Raw genomic sequence first — 23534 nt, 5'->3', positions numbered from 1 at the left:
TTTTTTGTTCTCAGAATCGGCGGAATCCGACACAGAGAATGGGAAGGGAAGAAGAAAGATGGGGAAAGAATAGGATCCTTCGGCTCTGATACCAAGTTGATGGAGAACCCTTAGGGAAGAGAGGGGAAATCAGAGTAGAGAGGGGGAAAAGGAGGATCACACTAACACGTTCATTCAATAATCAAATTGCTCTCTAAATCTTCAATCAATTACAACTAATATATAGGAAAATAGGAACATAAAATTAGAAACGTAACTGGAATGGAAACTAGCCAAAATTAGGAAACAACTATAAAAGGAAACCAAAGAAAGGAAATAAATCCTACTCCTACGTTCAAGTTTGGAAACTAAAAGCATGAAATAAAATACTGGGTAAACTACTAATTTTATTTCCAACGCTTGTTGGACCAAAACCCTGGGCTGGACCGGTTCTTCTTGGCTCTTGGCTTCCAAAGCCGGTCATCCTGGTCCAACCAAGAAAGGGCATCCGTATCTGCATCACAAGTTTTATCTACAGACATTACAAACGTGTTGATGCTTTGAGGAAAAAGATAAATGGAATAGATCTGGTGAGGTCTGAAGTTACAAGATTTGCTACCTCATTCTTGACACTACAAAGTTTGTACAAGAACAAGGATGCCTTGAAGCAATTATTTGTATCTGATGATTGGAATAGTTCTAAGTTGTCCAAGACAGAGGCAGGTAAGAAAGTACTTGAGACAATACTTGCACAAACATTCTGGAACAGTGTACTAGATTGCTTAAGAGCATCCCAACCAATTTTAGTTGTCTTGAGGTTAGTAAATGGTGATGAGAGGCCTGCATTGCCTGAAGTTTATTTGGCAATGGAAATAGCAAAAAAAAAGATAAAAGTAAATTTTGCCAACAAAGAACGGTCATGGAAGAAGGTGTTAGCAATTATTGATGATCGTTGGGAGGTCCAAATGGATCGACCTTTATATGTTGTTGCCTTTTACCTAAATGCTAGCAAATATTTTGACTACATCAATGATGAGAGACTCCCTTTTGAAGAATCATGTAAAATACAATATGCATTCATGTCAGTTATTGAAAGAATGGTGCCCGACTTAACTGTGCAAGACAAGATCATACGTGAGTCTCAATTGTACAGAAAATGTGAAGGTAGCTTTTCAAGGAGTTTGGCTTTTAAACAACGGATAGCCGGTGAAGGAGCATTGGATCCTAGTAAGTACTAAGTATTTTTTTTTTTAATTTTAATAAGTATTTGACAATATGTGTATCTAATTTTTTCCTTATATATAGTCTCTTGGTGGCAAACACATGGATCTTCGGCCCCTACGCTTCAACAATATGTAATACGCATATTAGGCCTTTGTTGCTCCGCTTCTGGTTGTGAGCGCAATTGAAGCACATTTGATTTTGTACGTATGATCTTGTATATTAGTTTGTAATTATACTTTTTACATCTATTTCTTAACTTAAATAAAGAGTATTTATGGATTCAGATTCACACCAAGAAGAGGAATAGACTAGAACATCAGCGCTTGAATGATCTAGTCTATATCCAATATAATCGTCAGCTTCATTCAAGGTTCCAAGAAAGAACGGAAAAGGGCAGCAATTGTGATCCATTAATTCTTGATGAAATGAATTGGAGTAGTGAATGGATAACAGGGGATCAAGAAGATGGAGATTTAGTCCATCCTGGAGACGATCTCACATGGGGAGATGTTGATAGAGCAGTTAGTGCATCTACATCGGTGGGGAGTCGTAATTTACCTACGAGGGCTCAAGGATCAACAAGTGAAGCCAATATTTGCTACACACGTCGTGGTAGGGGAAGGGCCACTATTGAGGAATCGTCAAATGATGAAGTTGAAGAAGAGGTCCACGATGTGGTGCGTGATGATGAAGATATTGAAGAAGACTTTGGTGATGGGCCAACTGATTCTATGAATCAACAACAACAGGAGGGAGAAGAATTAGATGTTGATTTGTTAGCTTGATTATAGTTAAACAAGAACAAAGTTTAGCTTGATGGTTTATTTTGTTGTTTTAAAATTTATACTTTAAAGCTTACTAAAGTTTAGCATTTTGGTTTATTTTTATGTTTCTCAATTTCCATTAGGTTTTTTTAATTCTCCCCAGGTAGGATTGGAACCCATAGCCTATCACCTATCATGAGTCATGACTCATATATTAAGGAACAAGGTTTCTCTTGTTGCTTAGTGTTTTAGTATCACTAACTTATATGTATTGATTGACAGGGGGTTAAACATTAAAATATCATGGTTCATGGACTCATGGTCTATGATGGACTTTGTGGATCTCGTTTTGGGCATCATAGAGGTAAGTATATCTAACTACATACTTAAATAGTTAAATATTATATTATTTATAATATTTCATTAGGAATTATATGTTGTTATGCACTTATGCCTTTTGTTTAATTTATAGCTTTTTTTTTATGAATAATTTTTTTTATTTTTTGTTGTGTATTCTCATGTTAGAAAATATATCACTTTGCAATTTGCATTGATATGAATTTCATGTTGAATGTTGATTCTTGTCTCTTGATGTTGCTTAAAGTGTGTACTTTTTTCCCTTGATGTTGCTTAAAGTCGTGCTTCTTGTATTTTGATATAACTTAAAAGCTTGATTTTTTACAAGCAATTTAAAATTAAGTATATCATTGTTATACAGTTATACTAGATATTATAGATATATTAAAAAAATAGTAACGTCTTTTTTGGCGCCGTATTAGCCGTAAGGCGGGCGCCTTCTCGCCTAAGCGCTTAGACAGCCCTCCAGCGCCTTGGTTCACCTTGGCGCCGTGACAACTATGCCTTAAGGCATGGTTGGTGGGTAAAGGATATACTCAAACTTATGGTGTGGATTAGTTCGAAACGTTCTCTCTTGTGGCTAATTTAAACTTTATTCGTGTTCTCATCTCTTTGGCTGTAAATCTCAACTAGCCACTATACCAAATGGATATCAAAAATGTCTTTCTCTATGGTGATCTTCAAGAGAAGGTTTACATAGAACAACCTCTGAGGTATGTTGCTCAAGGGGAGAATTCTGATAGAGTATACAAACTTTACAATGCCATTTATGGGTTGAAACAATCACCCTAGCATGGTTCGACAAGTTTAATTCTATTGTAATTCATTATGGATTTTTACAATGCTATTCAGATCATTCTGTGTTTGTACGGAGCCAAAAGTCCAAGGTTGTTGTACTTGTTGTCCATGTGGATGATATTATTATATCTAGCAAGGGATGCTTCCGATATTACACTTACCTTCATAAACATTTTCAGATAAGAGACTTAGGTTCTCTCTGGTATTTACTTGGCATTGAAGTTCTTTGAGAGTAAGAAAGAGATTAGTTTATCACAAAGGATATATATGCTAGCATATCTCTTATCTGAGGCAAGCACGCTTGCTTCGAAACCTATTGATACTCCCATGGGTCCTCATTAGAAGTTTGGTTCCATTGATGGTAAAGACTTTGAACACAAGCACCGATAAAGGAGACTAGTGGAAAAACTTATCAACCTAACAATTACTAGACCAAACATTCATTTGTTATTGATGTTGTTAGTCAATCCATGCAATCGCCAAGGAAGGTTCACTAGGAGGTAGCCGATCATATCTTGAATTATTTAGAGGGAGCCCCAGGGAAGTTACGAGCTCATCTATCGTCCTCATCAAAGTGTTAAAAGATTTAGTGGGCTTCTCTGATGCTGACTGGGCAGGTCTTAATGGTGGCAGGCAATCAAACACGGGATAGTGCACATTTGTGGGTAGTAACCTTGTCACTTGGCAAAGTAAGAAACAGTCTACAATCACAAGGTCCAGTGTTGAGGCTGAATATCGAGCGATGTCTCACACTGCAGCTGTCCAGCCGAGTTGATGTGGTTAAAGTCGTTGCTTCAAGAGTTGGGTTTTCCGATCACTCAGCCCATGAAGATGTTTTTATGATCAGACGGCTATCTACATTGCGAGCAATCTCGTGTTTCATAAAAGAACCATGCATTGAAGTTGATTGTCATTTTGTGCAAGATGATGTCATGAAGAAGTTGATTTTCACTCCTTTTGTTGCTTCCAACTTGGTGATGTATTTACCAAGCCCTTGTTTGGTCTTGCTTTCAAGAAATGATGTTCCAAGTTGGGCATGAGTGATTGTTATACTCCAGCTTGAGTGGGAGTGTTAAGGAAGTGTTCGGACACTTTGTACTGGGGGTACAAAGTGAGCATGTGTACCATGATGGAGACTTGTCTTGTGTGTTAAGTCACACACGATGGGGCTTGGTTCATTGCGTTAGTTTTGAGTTAGATTCTAGAGATATTTCTTCCTAATTAGGATAAGGATTCAGTTTCCTTGTTAGGATATATTACAAAGATTTTGTTTCCCTTTCTCTTGTAATTGCTTTGGGTTATAAATAAAGACTAAAGGGAAACTGCTAAGAGTACGTTTCTGAGAACTCTAGCAATGTCGGTTTCTCTTCTTCTCTCATTCTTCCTCTTCTGCATCTTAAAGGTTATTATAGATAGACTAGCATTTTTACTACCATTTTATTTTTATTATCATAAACAATTTCTCATAAATAGATCATAAACATAAATATAAATTATGCCAAAGACAGCCTAAGTGAAGAAAAAGGTTTATAATGCTACATTGAAAGTATGAATTCTGATTCAGAATTAAGCACATGCAAGATAACTTCTTGAGCATTAAGCAACCAGAAGAGGTCTTTATCTGTCCATGCAAATGAAACAGCCACTGCAGATGATGACGAGAAAACCCAATAATGTACCTGATGCAGATCTCATCGCGAGAGAAAAGGACATCAGCAAAAAGCTCAGCAAGCCCAGCCCATGGAACATATCTGATTGGTCCATGCGAATCCAGTTTTGGTCCAAATTTTTTGGACCACATTTTGGTCCTAGACTGAACCATCAATTTCAGTCCAGTATTAGTCAATGCATGGGATTATTTTGGGTTGTAATTTCTTTCTATTTTATTGTTTTTAGAAGGGCTGGACAGATATGCTATAATCCAGCCTTAGTTTTCTAATTTGAAATGTTCTAGAATAGCTTCTATTTTAAAGAAGACCTATTTTGGTGATTGCTATAAATCTAAATAAAGGAGAAGGGCCTAGTCCCTCTGATGTAGATCCACATTATGGAAGGAAATATGAGAGGAAGAAGGGTCCAGCCTTAGTCCACCTAAGTGGCTAGGGTCCAGCCAAGAAGCCAGCCGAACCCCTACTTGGTCCACCTGAGTGGCTAAGTACAAATAAGGGCCAATTGGGCCCATTGGCTAGGGGAATAATTAGTAGTTATTTTTAATTAATTAGTGGGCCATTGGGCCCATCGAGTTGAGTAAGTGGTATGTCGAGTCCAAATTGTCTTAGGACTCTATTTTGAATTCCTAGTTGTAGTAGGAGTGTCTAGTCCTGTTGGGAAACTAGCTCCTAGTAGTAGTTTGATTGCTATTCTGCCCTCTATAAATAGAGGAGCCTATGTACTCATAATTTCATATTTGAATAAAGAATAATTGCAGTCAATTGCTTAGAACAGCCGGGATAGCTGTGGGTGAGAAGCCCGGGCCGAGACAACCGCTCCTCCCCCACTTTTCCCTTTGTTTCTTCTTGTTTAAAGCTTTCTATTTTATCCTAAAGTTACTGCTGTTGAAGTATACAACTGTTGTGAGTATTCAAAAGTTCAGATTTGTCCAAGTTACAAACCAGATTTGATTCTCTCTCTTGAAGCCTGCAATTATTTCTCCTAGGTCAGAAAATCAAGAAAGCTTGTAACTTCACAACCAGCCGTCAGAATCCTCTCAACTTTGGGGGTTTTTGTACCCTCCCTAGGGACTATCTACGCCCAAGAGTACAGCTCAATCGGACTCCTACAGACCTGGCCGCACCTCTCTCTCTCCAGCTCTATAGCAGGTCTTTCTCTCTCCTATCGGGTTGTGTTTTGGGCTGGTTTTGCTCCTATATGGGTATTGTATCCTTGGGGGTTTATTTGAAGGTCTTATTTCTTTGTTTCCTGGTCCTATTTGTATCCGTTGGGATTATAAATTGCTGGGGTAGTTTCTTGTAATCTACTCCTGCATTACCCTCCATCGATTTTGACAATTTGTGAGTTCTATGCTTGTTATTTTCTATGAGATGCAGCATACCATTAGCAATGCTACATTGGTGGGAAGCCAAGAAGGCAGGTGAGATGCTGACCAAAGCCTAGGAGAGAAGCTTGGTTATTCCCTTTTTCCTATTCTTCTTCATATCATCTCTTCTTTCTTCCAAAGTCAGTTTATGTTCTCTTTCATGTGCATACTTTCTCTGTTCTGATTTCTTACTGTTAGTTAGTTTCTCTCAATCGCTCCTTCAGTTTTCAGATCTGGAACTTAGTTTTAATAATGGCCTCTTCTCTCCCATCAATTCCCTATACTTGATAGCAGTAGTCTACCATTATTGAAGCCCTGTGACAGCACCATAGCTTGTTTGGATTTCTATTATTCTGCCAGTTTCTATTTTGCATGACAAGCTGATTTGTTTTCAGTACTTCTAATTCCATCTCCAGTATCTATTGGCGTTTGGTTGGTAAACTGTGAGTTATTTGCTACTGTCCTATGGTTTCTAATTTTGTTTCAGTACTTTCTATTTCCCATTTTCACTTTCTATGTTTATTCACTAGTAAGTAAATCCATTTTTTCACTTTCCATTTTGTTTTCTTTGCTATTTCATTCTAGTTGCCTACATGATATTACTAATTCTGGATCCCAATTTCGGCAAGTTACTAGTTTGATAACCTTCTAAAATATTCCAATCTGGCAATTGGATGGTCATCAACTTGGCCGAAATACTCATTCCATTTCCTAGGCTATTCGACCATACTGTTGGCCACATATGACTTTTCTCTACCAGGTTGCCAAAATTCACTTATTTGAGTTAATCTCGACCTATAATTCTAGGTCACTGTTAGTTGTCTAATCTCATTTATTGGATAATTAGATAGCCACTGGTACCTTAATTGTTTCTAGTAACTACAACCAATGAATGAGATTAAGGTATCACCTGGGCTGGACGATCACCTAGTATCACCTTGCCACCATATTGCATTGCTTCTTCATATGCCACGCGAAATTCAGACCCAGGAAAAACCTCTAGCTTCTTAGCAACCTGACATGAAGACGATGGGAGGCGATGAGATGCATGGGAATCACAAAGATCAATGGAGAGAACAGTTTAGATGAACTGAACATGTGAAAGAAATATGTGATTCAGATTTAAGTGACCAATCAAGAGCATGCCTTGGCAAGAAACCAGGTGTAAATAATTCCGAATGTGTTCATATTCTTTTTCATCCACATATCTACCATTTCCTTCATGGTTGGTACCTGCCGAAACAGAGTAAGAATGTTTGCACATGAAAACCTAATATAAACACAAAATTTAGAAGCAAAATGTATCGGACAAGTTGGTTATGAGATTTCTCAGGTATAAACATAGAAACTTAGAATAAGAAACATGAACTAAAGAGACATATAGTGGCTCCTTCACCTACGTTAAAATGACGGATCAAAGTTTAATAGTGTTATGTTATTCAAGTTTTGTCTACTACAGGGGTAAGGGCAGTAGTGTATTTCAATCATAGTTGTCAAGACATTGCCTAGGCACCACCTTGTCGTCCAGACGGTTTGCTTGGGGCCTAGGCGACTGTCGCCTTATTGGATTGCATGTTGCCTTATATTTTGGCACTTATTTATGCCAAATATCACTTAAGTAAATGTTTTTATACTTGTTCCTTAAGATATTATTCATAAACAAGCAAACAACCCCCTATTTGAATCCAATAAAAACAGCTTAAAAATAAAATTCCAAAAGGATAAAAAGTCAATCCCCCAGTCCAAGAACGAAAACTGGATTTTTTTGTTGTAGGGGCGATTTTCAACTTTCAAATGCTAGAGTTTTTGTCAATTCTGAAATTTGTATAAATCTTATCATAGTAAACATTGCTAAAAACCAAAAGTACGGTAAAATAATCATTTGTTTTGATGTTCATAAAATTATTTCCATTCATGCCATTTTAACAACATTCGCGACTTTAAAATAAATTTGACCAAAACATAAATTTGTCATAACAACTCAGATTTAAATAATCTTAGACTTGTTGGAAAGTTGGTTTTGTGCTATACCTAATGCAAAGTCTCATAAAAAAAAAGAACATTTGACTAGTAAACTTATTATATAACAAGAGAATTTCTTTACATGCTGATTTTTTATGACTTAATTTTGATTTTTTATGATTGGATGTAACATAATGTTGATTTATTATATGACTTTTTTTTTTAGGGGTGAATAAAATATTCATTACCAAGAAGAAAGGAAAAAACATACAACTCTTAAAAAAGGGGGAAGGAAAAGAAAAAGGCCCAGCTTAAGGAGGCGCATTCTGGATGATGGAGCTAGGCAGCTCCCAGGAATTTACAAAATGACTGTTCCGAGTTGATGGATTACAAGAGGAGGAGAGCCTTGAGATCTTTGCTTTGACATCGAAGGAGATGGAGCACCAAATCTTATCCAGAGAGTGAGAGTTGGAGGTCCATTTCCTATGATTTCTTTCCATCCAGATCTGATTGATTGTTGCACAGTGTTGATTTTAGTGCTATTCCCAAATAGGGAATAGCGCTAATATTAGCGCCTAGGACAGGGGCCATTTGGTCCTTGTTATGTTTGTTTGGGTCTTTTTGGGATTTTTGTTATATAAGTGGGGGGCTTTATTGTCTTTCCTCTTGACCTAATGTTATATATTCATAAGAGAACCTGAGATTAGATTCATATTGAATTAATCTCAGGTTGCTCTCCATTCTTGAGACTTCCTTTGGTTACTTCATCTTCTTCCTCTCTTCTTCTTCTCTTCTTCTCTTTTCTCTCTCTCTCTTTTCATTCTTGTTTCCAGTTTTCTGGATTAGCTACAGCTTCTGAGATTGTAACTTGGTATCAGAGCTGCTGTAGTTAAATTAATCGGGTTCCGAAGACAAGAAATCTGCTGGTTACAATTTAGAGGTTCTTCTTCTTGGTGCGCAGCCACTCATTGCTGCAACTGTAATTATCCAATCCCTAATGGAGTTATTTTTTTCTTCTGAAAATCTACCTTGCCTTTACTATTGGAGTAAGTGGTTGATTGCTTGATGATTTGAAGCCGCCACCTCTCCTTCTTCTATTTTACTCTACCTATATGAGGGCGGTCAGGTTTGAGGTTGCTGTTCTTGATTGATTGATCTAGTTTATCCTACCTATATGAGTTAGTTGATGCATATATGTGCTTGCTGCCGATAGTGCTTATTGATGCTTATGCTTGCTTGATGCCGATATATTTTATTGATGCCTACATGTTCAGATCTGAGTTGTGGTATGGAATGTTGAATTGAATGCTCTGTTTCAGATCTGAACTGCATTACTACCTATCTGGATACGTTCATCCTATTGCTTGCTAGTCACTCTACTTGATTGTCATGGCTGGGATTGTGCCTGCTCCTACTTCTACTGTTTCTTCTACTATTGCTTCTTCTGCATCGGATAATATCAATGTCCAGATCACCTCTATCAAGCTCAAAGGGAGCTCGAACTATCTTCTTCGGGCTCAATGTGTTAAGGTGTATTTATTAGCTAAAGGCAAACTGAGCTATACCACTTCTGAGGCTCCTTTGCCTGATGATGCTAAGTATGACAATTGGATGAAGGAGAATGCCTTGATTCTGATCTGGTTGTGGAATAGTATGGAACCAGATATAGCTGCCAATGTTATGTTCCATTCTACAGCCAAGGGAGTATGAGATGATCTGAAGGAAACATACTCCCAAGAGAAGAACAAGACACAGATTTAGGACATATATGAGAAGCTTTTCCAATTTCGTCAATCTGACAAATCCCTCTCTGAGTATTACAATGCCTTTAATGGAATGGTGGAAGAGCTTAATGCCTTCCACCCTCTGACTACTGATACTGAGAAGTTGAAGGCTTAGCGGAATGAGTTCTTCATTTCCAAATTTTTGGCCAGTCTGAACAGTGATCTGAAGGCAGTAAAGGGCCATCTACTTGCTGGTGATACGGTTCCTACTCTGAATGATGTTTTTTCACGACTACAGCGTATCACCTCCTCATCCAAATCTAATCAGCCTTCTAGAGATAATTTTGCATTCTTTGCTAACCGTGGCCGTGGGCAGGTTCACGGAGGAGGACGTGGTCCTACAGGTCGAGGTTCTAGTGGACAGTCCTCGGATCGCACCGGTCGCCAGTGTACTTACTATGGGAAACCTAACTATACTGTAGAGATGTGTTGGGCCAAGCATGGCAAGCCAGAGTGGGCAACTCAGTTAGCCAATCATGCAGTGTCCGATGATGGTACTGATACTGTATCTCCGGCAACTACTACACCTATACCTACTTCAGGAGATTCTTCTACTAGTATGCGCGATGACATCAACCAATTACTTCGGCACTTGCACTCTCTTGAGGCTTCTTCTAGTACATCCCATGGTGCCTCCACATCCGCTGCCACCCTTGCGCATACAGGTACATCAACCCTTCTTTCCACTACATCTACCCCCTGGATCATTGATTCAGGTGCTTCCGCTCACATGACTGGTAAGTCATCACTTTTTCAGACCTTTTCATCCAATACTAGTTCTACATCTATCATTCTTGCTAATGGTACATCCACCCCTGTCCTTAGACATGGTATTATTTCTCCTACTTCTTCATTAGACTTATTGTCTGTATTACATGTACCTCAATTTCCGTTAAGTCTTCTTTCTGTGAGTCAATTGACTAGATCTCTCAATTGCTCAGTAACCTTCTTTCCCTCTTATTGTATATTTTAAGATCTTCACTTGAGGAAGACGACTGGTGGAGGGTGTGAAAAGGATGGATTGTATTACCTCAACAGTGGTTGTCCTCCCACTTCTGCTGCAGCTACTACTGTTGGGGATGTCTCTCCATTCCAATGGCACTGCCATCTAGGACACTTGGCCTTACCTAGATTACAGATTTTGTTTCTCAGTTTTCTACATGTTTCTAGATTAGAGTGTGAGGCCTGTGAGTTGGGTAAACACCATCGGGTGTCTTTTCCATCTCGATCAATGTCTCATAGTCCGTCATTGTTTTCTTTAGTTCATTCTGATATATGGGGTCCTTGCAGAGTTAGTAATAGATTTGGGTTTTGCTATTTTGTTACATTTGTAGATGATCATTCTCGCCTCACATGGCTTTACATGTTAAAGGACAGATCTGATTTTCTATATGTGTTTCAAAAATTCTACAATGAAATAAAAACTCAGTTTGACATTTCCATTAAGATTTTTCGTTCTAATAATGCTTTAGAATATGCTCAAAATGATATTTCTGACTTTTGTGATACCCATGGCATGATTCATCAGACTAGTTGTGCATATACCCCACAGCAAAATGGGGTTGCAGAGTGCAAGAACCAGCACCGCCTAGAGGTAGCTCGGGTTATTATGATACATATGCATATTCCTAAGCAGTTTTGGAATGATGGGGTTTTAACTGTATGTCATTTGATTAATCGCATGCCTTTTTCTGTTATGTCGAATAGGCCTCCCTTCTTTATCTTATACCCTACTCTACCTAGTATTCCTCTTCCTCCCCGGGTTTTTGGGTGTGTGTGCTTTGTTCACAATCTTCACATGCATGTGGATAAGTTGTCTCCACGGGCTACTAAATGTATTTTTTGGGGCTACTATCGAACCCAAAAGGATACAAGTGCTATGATCTTGTTACTCACCGGAACTTTGTAAGTGCCGATGTGACCTTTTTTTAAGGTACTTCTTTCTTTTCTTCACAGGTGTCTCAACCTACCAAGGAGTGGTCATTTACCTCTCCTCCTCCCATTCCATCCCTTATACCAATTCCTGATACCCCTATTACCAGTGCACCTATTCCACCTCCTCTACAGGTTTATCGGCACAGGGTAAGGGTTGGACAGTCCAGTGGCGAGGTTATTGATCCAGCTACTACACATCCTCCATCGCTCCCTTCCTTTAGTGAAGTTCCTCCTTCTGATCCATCTGATGACTTACCAATTGCTAGCAGGAAAGGTATACGTTCTTGCACTCAGAAATCCTTCGTTGTTTACCCTATTGATAAGTTTATGTCTATCTCTCACCTTCCACCTTCTATTCATGGCCTTGCTCTATCTCTTTCAACTAATCTTGTTCCCCATACTCATACTGAGGCTCTCCATATCCCTAGATGGAAGGGTGCCATGGATGTAAAAATGGATGCTCTCTTGAGTCGTGGTACCTAGAGTCTAGTAGATTTACCTCCTGGTAAGGACCTGGTGAAATGTCGTTGGGTATACACTAGTAAGTATCACTCTGATGGCTCTGTTGAGCGGTTGAAGGCTTGCCTGGTTGCCAAGGGTTACACTCAGATTTATGGTGTTGATTACTTTGAGACTTTCTCCCCAGTTGCTAGACTTGACTCTGTTCGCGTTCTTATCTCTCTTGCTATCAACTTTGATTGGCCTTTATTTCAGTTGGACATCAAGAATGCCTTCTTGTATGGTGATCTACAGGAGGAAGTTTATATGGAGCAACCTCCCGGGTATGTTGCTCAGAAGGAGAATAAAGGTCGGGCGTGTCGCTTACATAAAGCGATCTATGGTCTCAAACAATCTCCTCGGGCATGGTTTGATAAGTTCAGTGCTACCATAGTCAGTTGTGGGTTTTCTCAGTGTTACTCTGATCACTCTGTGTTTGTTCACCGCAAGGGTGACAAGTTGGTTGTGTTGGTAGTATATGTTGATGATATCATCCTAACTGGTAATGATGAAACAGGAATTTTTGAAGTGAAAAGTCACCTCCAGCATCATTTTCAGACAAAGGATCGGCCAACTTCATTATTTCCTTGGGATTGAGGTAATCCAAAGCAAGAAAGAGATCAGTCTATCCCAAAGGAAGTATGTAGTGGACCTCCTATCTGATACTGGGATGCTCGCATCCAAGCCTGTTGATATCCCTATGGATCCTCACCAAAAGTTTGGTGTTGATGATGGTGAACCACTTTAGGATATACACCAGTATAGAAGTCTAATTGGCAAGCTAATTTACCTTATTGTGACTCGTCCTGATATCTCCTATGTTGTTGGAGTTCTCAGTTAGTTCATCCAGGCTCCTTAGAAGGTTCATTGCGATGTTGATGTTCGTGTTCTCCGCTACCTGAAGAGGGCCCCTGGCAAAGGTCTAGTGTATCGTCCTAATCGGCACATGGATCTTGTTGGCTAATCAGATGTTGATTGGGCTAGCTCTGCTAGTGATCGGAGATCTACCACTGGATATTGTACCTTTGTTCGAGGTAATTTGGTCATGTGGCATAGCAAGAAACAGACCACTATTGCCCGATCTAGTGCAGAGGCAGAATACAGAGCTATGGCTCATACTACAACTGAATTGATGTGGTTGTGTTCGTTACTCTTGGAGTTGGGATTTCCAGTAACCAAACCTATGCAGATGCATTGTGACAACCAAGTTGTGTATATTGCTAGCAATCCGGTCTTCCATGAGAAGACCAAACATATAGAGGTGGATTGTCACTTTGTTCGTGATGTTGTTCTAAAGAAGCTGATTGAGATTCTGTTTGTTTCATCAAAGAATCAGTTGGCTGATATGTTCACTAAGTCCTTATTTGCTCCTAGCTTCCGCAGTAGTTGTACCAAGCTGAGCATGGGAGATTTATATGCTCCAGCTTGAGGGGGAGTGTTGATTTTAGTGCTATTCCCAAACAGGGAATAGCGCTAATAGTAGCGCCTATAACAGGGACCATTTGGTCCTTGTTATGTTTGTTTGGGTCTTTTTGGGATTTTTCTTATGTAAGTGGGGGGCTTTATTGTCTTTCCTCTTGACCTAATGTTATATATTCATAAGAGAACTTGAGATTAGATTCATATTAAATTAATCTCAGGTTGCTCTCCATTCTTGAGACTTCCTTTGGTTACTTCATATTTCTTCCTCTCTTTTTCTTCTCTTCTTCTCTTTTCTCTCTCTCTTTTCATTCTTGTTTCTGGTTTTCTGGTTTAGCTACAGCTTCTAAGATTGTAACTTGGTATCAGAGCTGTTGTAGTTAAATTAATCGGGTTCCGAAGACAAGAAATCTGTTGGTTATGATTTAGAGTTTCTTCTTCTTGGTGCACAGCCACTCATTGCTACAACTGTTATTATCTAATCCCTAATGGAGTGATTTTTTTCTTGTGAAAATCAACCTTGCCTTTACTGTTGGAGTAAGTGGCTGATTGCTTGATGATTTGAAGTTGCCGCCTCTCCTTCTATTTCCCACCATGTCGCATATAGACTTGCCCCGGAAGGTCATGTCCATCCAGATCCATTCTTTATGGAGAGGGAGGATTCTTCTAGTAGCAGGCCAACATTTGGCAAGAACCATTTTCCAGATGGAGCTGGAGACTGTGCATCCAAAGAAGAGGTGGTCTACAAATTCCGGCTCATTCCCACAAAGGATGCATATAGGATTAGCCGGGATGCCTCTTTGGATAAGGAAGCACAGCGTAGGCAAGGAGTTAGTGAATATTCTCTAGGCCGTGAAGCTATGCCGCGGGATGTGATGAAGGAACCAAAGTAGTCTCTGCCAAGGAGTGGTTGGACTATGAATTCTAACAAAATCCCAAGCAGCCTTGGTAGAGAAGATCTTGGAAGAAGACGGCGTCCAAAGGGTAGAGTCATGTCTTTGCCTCCGGAGGTCCAAGATGATTGGCAAGGAGTTCCAAATATCATCAAGTTGGGCCGAGGGGAGGCTAGGGGAACCATGAACCAGAAGATATAATATCAACCGTGAGGGCAAGCTTAGGCAATCATGAGTTATATATATTCCTGGCACCAACAGCATGGTAGAGGACTCCTTTGAGGTGCCAAGGATCAAGCCAAAAGAAGGTAGATAGCCCATCACCGACTTGAGAAGAGATAGCTGAGGAAAGCTGGGGACGGGTGGCCATGATCGTCCGCCAAGCCCATGAAGCATCAGCCCTGGATTTCACCATCCAAAAGGAGTCAGTCCTTAGCAGGTTTGAGTACACCCACTTGACCTATAAACTATCCTTCTTGGAAATAATCTTCCAAGCCAGCTTGATGATCCCAGCAGAGTTCACATCTTTAATCCTTCTAAGGCCCAAGCCCCCTTCTTCTTTGGGAAGGCAAACAGCAGCCCAACTAGCAGGACGAAGGAATCTCACACACTCACTCCCTTTCCACAAGAAAGAGGCGAAAATGGACTCAAGCTTGGAGATGATGGATTCCGGCAATCCAAATGTACCTGACCACTATATGTAGGAAGCTTGGAGGACTGATCTGATGAGCACTAGCCGGCCAGCAAAGGATAGAAGTCTTCCTTTCTAGAGTTGAAGACGCTTCCTAATGAGGTCAAGCATAAAGGTGCAATGATGCGCAAAGAGCCTGCCCGAGATGAGAGGAAGCCCTAGGTACTTCACTGGAAGCTGGCCCAAGCAGAAGCCCTTTTGGCCAAGGATGGAGGCTTTGGCAGAATCAGAGATCCCAACGATTTTTGATGACTTGATATGGCTTAATGTTGATTTTTTATGACACAAGGTATATATAGTGTAAAGATTTGAAAACCATCAAAGAAAAAGAAATAAGAGAGACAAAGAAATTGGTGTAACTTGGGAGTCACAACCGTGTGGTTGGGACTTCCCTTTTCATTCAATATATAGACTACCTATAACATAGTCATTAACCAAATAGGAAAGTAAAATGCATAATCAAAATAAGAAACTAATTCTAACTTTGCTAACAACTATCCTATCATCACATGTGACGATGATGTCATCGACATTTACAATCAACACAACAATCTTTCTACCTATTTGCTTGATGAACAATGTGTGGTCAACATTGCTCTAAGAGCAACCAGCACTAACCATGGTTAATGGATGCGACTGAACCATGCACGAGATGGCTGCTTTAGTCCGTACAAAGCACACTTCTATTTACATACTTTCATATCAGTTTTAGAGAATGCAAACCCAATGGAAATGTCCATGTAAACTTCCTCCTCTAGGTTCTCATGCAAAATGCATTCTTCACTCAAGTTGTTGAAGATCCCAATTCAGGTTGACTGCACCAGACGGGATGACACGGACAGTGCTCATTTTGGCCACTAATGTGAAGGTCTCCTAGTAGTCTATCCCATAACTCTGAGTAAAGCCCTTGGCAACTAGCTTGGCTTTATATCGATCCACTGTACCATCAGCCCTCTACTTAACTGTGAAGATCCACTTGCATCCAACTATCTTCTTATGTGGAGGAAGATGGACCAGCTCCCATGTTTCATTCTTTTTCAACGCTTGCATCTCCTCAACCATAGTTGCCTTCCACTGTGATGCTGCAATGGCTGCCTGCTTAATAGTGAAGACCCAATTGCATCCAACTGTCTTCTTCTGAGAAGAAAGATGGACTAGCTTCCATGTTTCATTCTTTTTCAAGGCTTGCATCCCCTCAACCATAGTTGCCTTCCACTGTCCTGCCAGGTCTGGGGAATAGAAACAGAAGATAGAGAAGACATAAAACTAAAATAGGAGGGAGAAAGTGAGTATAACATAAAAACTTAGCATTGGGAAGCAAAGTACATGATCAAATACCCTTGCGGACAGCAATGGGTAGATCAGAATCAAAAGTATTGTTATCGAGGGAATCAACACCGATGGAGGAAAGATCCAGTTTTCAAAGGTGGATCTGTGTCAAAGGCCGACAGTTGGTGTGGGAGAGTAGTGGTAGTGGTAGTGGTAGTCTTGCACTGCCATCGAATATAAACCCGTGTCACTGGAACAGTCTCCCCTCAACTAGGGAATCTAAAGAGTCAGGCAAGATAGAAACTGCAGCAACGAGGGGAGTAGCAACAAGGGGACCAGCCAAAGTAAGAGACACGTTCCAATGCTTCAAGTGTGGAAGAAGGCTCCCCTTAATGAAGTGGCGCAAGATAATATGAGAAAAATTTATTAAACACAACGTCCATAGTAACAAACCAGCACCAAGGAGGATGGTAACAATGGTAGCCCTTCTGAGAGGCAAAATATCCCAAAAATATACACCAAAGACCACGGGGTTCATGCTTCCCATGAGGATGATGATCTCGAGCATAACACACGCACACACCCGAAGATCTTTGTAGGAACAGGAAAGGTCGTAGAACCTTGAAGGAGATCCAATAGACAGTGGAATCCAAGTACCCGGGAGGGCACCCGGTTGATAAAAAAGCAGTTGTGAGGATCGCATCACTCCAGTATTGAGGGAGAACATGAATCTCGAACATAAAGGAACTTGTTATTTCACACATGTGCCAATTTTTCCGTTCTGCAACAAAATTTTAAGTAGGGGTGGCAACACAACTGGTTTGATGTACCACCCCATGGGAAGCAAGGTATGTCTGGAAGGAGCCCTCAAAATGTTCATGGCCATTGTCACTCCGAAGAACCTTAATGATGGCCCCATACTAAGTTTGCACCATGCAGTGGAAATTCTAAGAACACTTAAAGACCTCTCACTTATGTCACATCAGATAAACCCACATAGTTCATAAATGACAATCAATAAACATTACAAAACCATCGAAAGCCACTAAAAAACATAGTGCAGGAAGGACCCCAGATATCAGAATGCACTAAAGAAAATAAAGTGGTACTTCTACTATCAGAAACAGAATAGTTTATCCAAGTTTGCTTGGCCAAAACACATGCCGCACAAAAGAATTCACTCAAATTACAATTTTTTAAAAGAGGGAAAATCCTAGATAGAATTCCTAAAGGGGGATGTCCTAAAAGTCGCTGCCAATGTAGTAGTTCAGAAGGAAATGGTGAGGAAGTCTGAAGAACCTGACTAGAGACCGAGGAGGATCCTTCATCTAGAAGTACAAACCACCACACACTCAACCAGAGCCGATCTTTTCCCCTGTCACCAAATCCTTAAAAAACACAATGACTAAGGAAAAATGAGACTTTACAATTGAGATTGGAGGTAATGCAACTAATTGATAGGAAGTTAGTGGGAAAAGAGGGAACATATAAAACTAAGGAAACTGATAAAGTAGGAAAGCAACAAACAGAACCATTTCCAGAGATGGATGAATAGGTTCCATTTGCTAAAAAAAAACCCTGCCTTTACCAAAGCAGAGAGTATACTGGGAGAAAAGTGGAAGAGAACCTGTTATATGATCTGACACCCCAGTAATGTAGAACTAGATTTGAACAATCAAACTAGACCTAAACAACAGGAACTTTTAGACCAAAGAACAACCAAAACCAGCCCCAAATATATATCAGAAATTGAACTTCAAATAACAGTCCAGAAAACACTATCGATCTCAAAGAACAGCAACACAGTGAATAAACAAAACTAGTAGCAGCCCTTAGAACTAAACCAGGGACTAAACAAGAGCACTAACAACTTCAGGTTAACAACAAATATGATCAGCAGTCCAGAAATCAGTAGCCACATCAACAGAAATATCGATTCCAGAAAATAGAAGCTACAGGCCACTAGAAGATAAAAATATGGAGATTTTTAATATCTCACTACAGGCTTCTCAGAAATAGTCCAAACTAGGGTCGATCCTTAGTGGTGTATGGAGGAACAATCGACCAGAATTTGGGATCAAACCGAGGGCTGGAACTGTCCCTTTCAGAGAAGGCCGATTGAAAAAAAAAAACTGCAGAATTTTCTGGGGCAGCAGTTAAAACTAAATACCTGGTTTTAGCAGCAGTATTAGCTTGAATATAGATTGTAAAGAAGAGAAAAAGGAACACAATAAGATCCTCCTAGACTTCACGCCGCAAATATTCGCTTGGATCAAACACCAAACCCTTCTTCTTTGATCAAACACAAAGAAACACTCCAGAGGAGAAAACGCAGCAGCATCTTTTTTGTTCATAAAATTCGTGGGGCTTAATGGGAGCCCTCTTCTTTGTTTATAATAATGATAGGGGGTTACATAAAATAGAAACTAACTTTAGTTTCCAAAAACTGAAATAGGAAACTAAATAAACACAAGACCTCTAGTTATTAAAATTAAAAATAGAAACTAGGAAATAAGAAATTAGAAACTAACTAGGTACTGAAATTAGAAACTAATTAGGTACTAAAATTAGAAACTAAATAACCCCATCTAAAAAGGAAACTAATGAACAAACTAGAAATCCCGTACTCAATCTTAGAGGCCCTCTTTTAGACCCATAAAAGTGGCCCAATACACTCCAAACCACATGGACTGAAGGCCCAACACATATACAACCCAACCTTAGGCTTATTCCTAATAAAACAAGCCTGTTTTGGTTATTAATTTGCATCACTCGGAGTCAATGATCCACTGGGAGGAGTCAGAGGCACTAGGAATAATTGAACTAGAAGAGTCAGAGGCCACAGTGGAAGCAGTAGTAGCAGATGCAGGTTGAGGAGACTCCATTCTAATCAGAAGACATCGGAATGCAAGTAGTTCTATCGAAGAGAGGGAAGCAGGTGATGTTGAGTCAGATGCATTAGTGTGGTTGGTCTAGTTAGAGTGTGAGTTGCCACATCCCTTACCATGTCCTTTACCACGAGGTCCACGACCCTTACTAAAAGCATTAGCAGGGAGCTATGAAGTTTCCAATAGTGTTCTTTGGTAAGGCATTCCTTACCATAATAGTTGCAGTTCACAGGGGTTTTGGTAAAGGAACCACTAGACCATGGTGTGTCACTGGGAATCTGAGTACCAAAGAAAAAAGATGATCTCTCTAGAGGAGTAGGGCTTGGCTGTGGGAGCATAGTGATCCGATGGCTATCTTCAAGCAGAAGTAAAGCATAGGATTTCTCTAAAGTGGGAAAAGGATCGCAACTCAAAACATTGGCGCGGATCTGATTGTATTGGACATTGAGTCCTGCTAGAAAGTCATAGACTAAAATCTTGTCTTCCCTCTTCAGGAATTTGACAATATCACCAGGTGTAGGCGTGTAGCAGGTTGAAACTCTTCGTAGAAATCCAACTCTTGCCACATAGGCACATATACCTTAGCTCAGAGTAGTATTATGACAGAGTAAGTTCTCCCTGTTTGAGATTATGTATCTTCTGGCAAAGCTCAAAAACCTATGCATCATTCCCAACCTGGGAATAAGTATCTTGGGTAGCTTAGCTTTCCATACCTTGGATGTAGAATCAAGGAGGAGATAGTCATGAGCAATCTGTGGCTGCATCGAATTGACAAGAAAAGCCATGACTAGGGAGTTCACACACTCCCACTTGTCAACATTCGATCCTATTTTAGTGGACCTCGTAGTAGTCACTGTGAGATATCCATCGAGACCACAAGATTTAACAAAGATGTTGCATGAATGCCCACATCAGATAGTTGCTGCCGTAAAGCTTAATAGCACAAATAGGAAATGCTGAGAAAGAGCTAGCAGGGTTTCCATCACCACCATCTGTGGTTGCAGAAGAAATATCTGACGTAATTACCACTCAAAGAAGCTACAGTGATGAAGAATGGCTGGAACACATGGATACACCCACCACAGGTAGCAAGGGCACCAAAAATCAGGGAAACAATGAAACTTCAAAAATCAATAAAGGGGAAAAACCTTGAAATTTTGGTTTAGACATAACTCTAGAACATAGTCTTGAGATGATAACGTGGCTAATACATACCACACCAAGGAGAAGTAGCACTAAATGGATTCATCTTCAAGCCGATCGATGCATCATACAGGGAAGAACAACCCTAATCAAAAAAGTGAACCAGTGTGTGAAAACCCTAAAATTGATAAAAGGTGGAAAATGGGTCTCTCAGATCATTAGAGAATAAAGATCTAAGAGCCCAAGAAGAAAGGTGGAGGGGGCTAGGGGCCTCTCTTGGTGGTTTAAGAGACTACCACCAAGAGAAGGAAGTGATAGGAGAAGAGGAGAGAGAGAGACACACGATGGAGGGAGATGCATGCACAAAAACCAAGAGGCAAGAGAGAGAGAGAGTGATGGGAGCCTTTGGGGTTTGGATCTAAGGCTCTGATACCATATTGAATGGAATAATGATTTTTTTGTCATATGGGACACAAGCATCTTTTATTTATAATGAGGAGTGGAACATTCCAGAATTTAGTGCAATACATAAATACCCATATAAGACAATTCTACCCTTATACCCAATTTACATCTCTTTGATTTCTCCGTCGCAGGTAATGTTTATTCCTGTTTTTGTCACATGGTATCAGAGCATAAATAGCAATTGTATTATGAAGTTTTCTAATGGGCAAATGATGTAAATCAAGCTGTTAAGTCAAAAAACAAATCTGGTTCAGTTTTGTCTCATCAAGCCAGCCCAAGCTGGCTCAATTTTGGTGCAATTCTGGTTCTCGACTTCAACCATCAAACTGGACCAAGAATGGACTAATATGTTTTATTTTGAGTGTCTCATGGGTTGTATGGCCCATAGGCTATATTTTTTTGGTTTATTTTTATAACAAGTCAATTTTTTAAGACCAAATATTGGGGATTAAAGTCCTATACGGGATTACATAGTTATTTTATGTTTCTTAGTAATTAAAAATATTAGGTTTCTATATTTTGAGTATTCTAGAAGTCCATGGTTATATCTTTATTCTTTTTTTAGAGAGCAAGTGTTGTTATTTGGCAATTTTTGAGTCTTAAGTCAAGTAGTTTATGTTTTCTATTTATTTCCTATCCAGTTACTTTCTACGTAATTGACTCTTGGCCTCCAGTATAAAAAAAAAAAAAAAGGCTTTGTATAGCAGAGAATTACAGTTGATTACTGATTTTTTGTGAGTTTTTCTGGCTTTGTTCCTGAGAAAGGAGGTTTCAACAGCTAAGATAGCTATGGGTGAGAGACCCAAGACTAAGAGAGTACACCCACCCACATTTATCCCTTCTATACTTCTGTTCTCTAATTTTTAAGCTTATTATACTTTTATTTATTGATTATTATTGGGAGAACAAAGTCCAAACTGTTGCTGAACAAGAGCACACTACATGGCTACCAAATCCAATTATAGGGTTTTCCCGGGAAGAAATTTCGAGTACGTATCTCCCAGACTAGATCTCTAATTGCTGCAGGATTTTGAGGGTTTGTTAAGGACCTTAGGATGACCAATCGATCCAAATTTGAGGATTTCCAACTCAAGCTTTTGAAAATGACTAAAAGTTTCCTTTTTCTTGCAACCAGCATAAGTCTCAATCCAGCTGGCAGAATTTGTTCATCTTTTGATGGTTTGTTCCCTTATATAGGATCTCATTCCATCATAAATCAGCTCCATCTGAGCTGTGGTTTGTGAATAATCGAAATCTCATCTATTCATCCCTATTTTCCAGATCTAAGTTTCTGTTCAATCTAAACTTTATTTGTGTGTTGTAGTTTATGATTAAACCTACCGGGACTGATTACCCATTGGTAATTTAGTCTGACATCAGCAAGCCTTGTGGCGCAACAGTGAAGTTGCACCATTGCAACATACTGGTCACAGCTTCAAAACTTGGAAATGGTCTCTCCTGTGAAGCAGGGGGTAAGGCTGTGTACATTTGCCCCTCCTCGACACTTCAGTAGCAGGATCCTCGTGCACTGGGTTGCTCTTTTTTGCATTTTTAAGTTTTCTACTATATTAATTTCCTTGTGGCCTTTGGCAACCCAGGCTGCCCTATGGACTGATGAAAGCCTAGTATATCACCTCTAAACATAAACTAGGGATTTCTTATACTGCATTGTCGATGGATGGATTTGTTTTCTGTTATGTATGAACATCCAACTCTGCCTAGATTGCTGTTAGAAGATTTCTATTGATGGATGTTTCAGATTTGGATCTGGTTATGATTTGCCTCAATTGGATTCAGCTGGACTATGGCTGGACTTCATAAGTCGATTCTGGCTTCTTATTGAATATGGTTATGTTGGATTGACTAGATTAGTTAACTGCAGTCCATGATTATATACTTCTTGGAAACAGCCTCTCCTGTGAAGCAAGGGGTAAGGCTGCATACATTTGCCCCGCCAGACCCTGCGTAGCGGGAGCCTCGTGCATTGGGACGCTCTTTTTTAGTCCATGTTATATGCTTGTTATAATTATCATTTTATGTGCAACAGCCCAAAAGTTACCATTTACTGGTTCACAACTACGGATAAATTTGGGCAATTTGTTCTACAGTTGCCACATTGTATGTTTCCCCAATAGGGATTGATATGGAAATATAGATGTGGGGCATTTATGAGTGTTGAATATTGATTTGTTGAGATTCTAGAATGGTTCACTGCTGGTTATGTTTGACAACGAAAATCTCTAGTAGTTGTTTTCTTCTTATACCTAAGAGGCATTCACCGTTGCATTTATTCATTGTGCATCTGTGGTGGGCCAATGGTTGATGCCTACGAATAAGACTGACTATATATCGATCCGCTCGGCATGCAGGGTATGAATGTGAATGGGGGTGACACTCAATATGGTTTCCATCGCCCTTTTAAGGAGAA

General features: G+C 39.7%; 1 protein-coding gene across 7 annotated transcripts in view; it reads right to left on the bottom strand.

Annotated features, from left to right (window-relative positions):
* Positions 1-23534, bottom strand: part of LOC122059619 (traB domain-containing protein-like) — a 68227-nt gene that overhangs the window by 41471 nt on the left and 3222 nt on the right. For all 7 annotated transcript variants that reach the window (XR_006134093.1, XR_006134090.1, XR_006134092.1 and 4 more), the window contains exons 4-5: positions 7306-7392; positions 7070-7174 (exon numbers count right to left, since the gene is read on the bottom strand). Coding sequence is in view for 3 of the 7 variants with exons in the window: in XM_042622519.1 (XP_042478453.1) it covers positions 7070-7174; positions 7306-7392 (192 nt within the window). In the remaining 4 variants the exon portion in view is untranslated. The remainder of the gene's footprint in view (positions 1-7069; positions 7175-7305; positions 7393-23534) is intronic.

This window comes from Macadamia integrifolia, chromosome 13, assembly GCF_013358625.1.
Source record: "Macadamia integrifolia cultivar HAES 741 chromosome 13, SCU_Mint_v3, whole genome shotgun sequence".
Lineage (NCBI taxonomy): Eukaryota > Viridiplantae > Streptophyta > Magnoliopsida > Proteales > Proteaceae > Macadamia > Macadamia integrifolia.
Note: the sequence above shows the minus strand (reverse complement) of the source record. Positions and strands in the feature narration are given on the sequence as shown.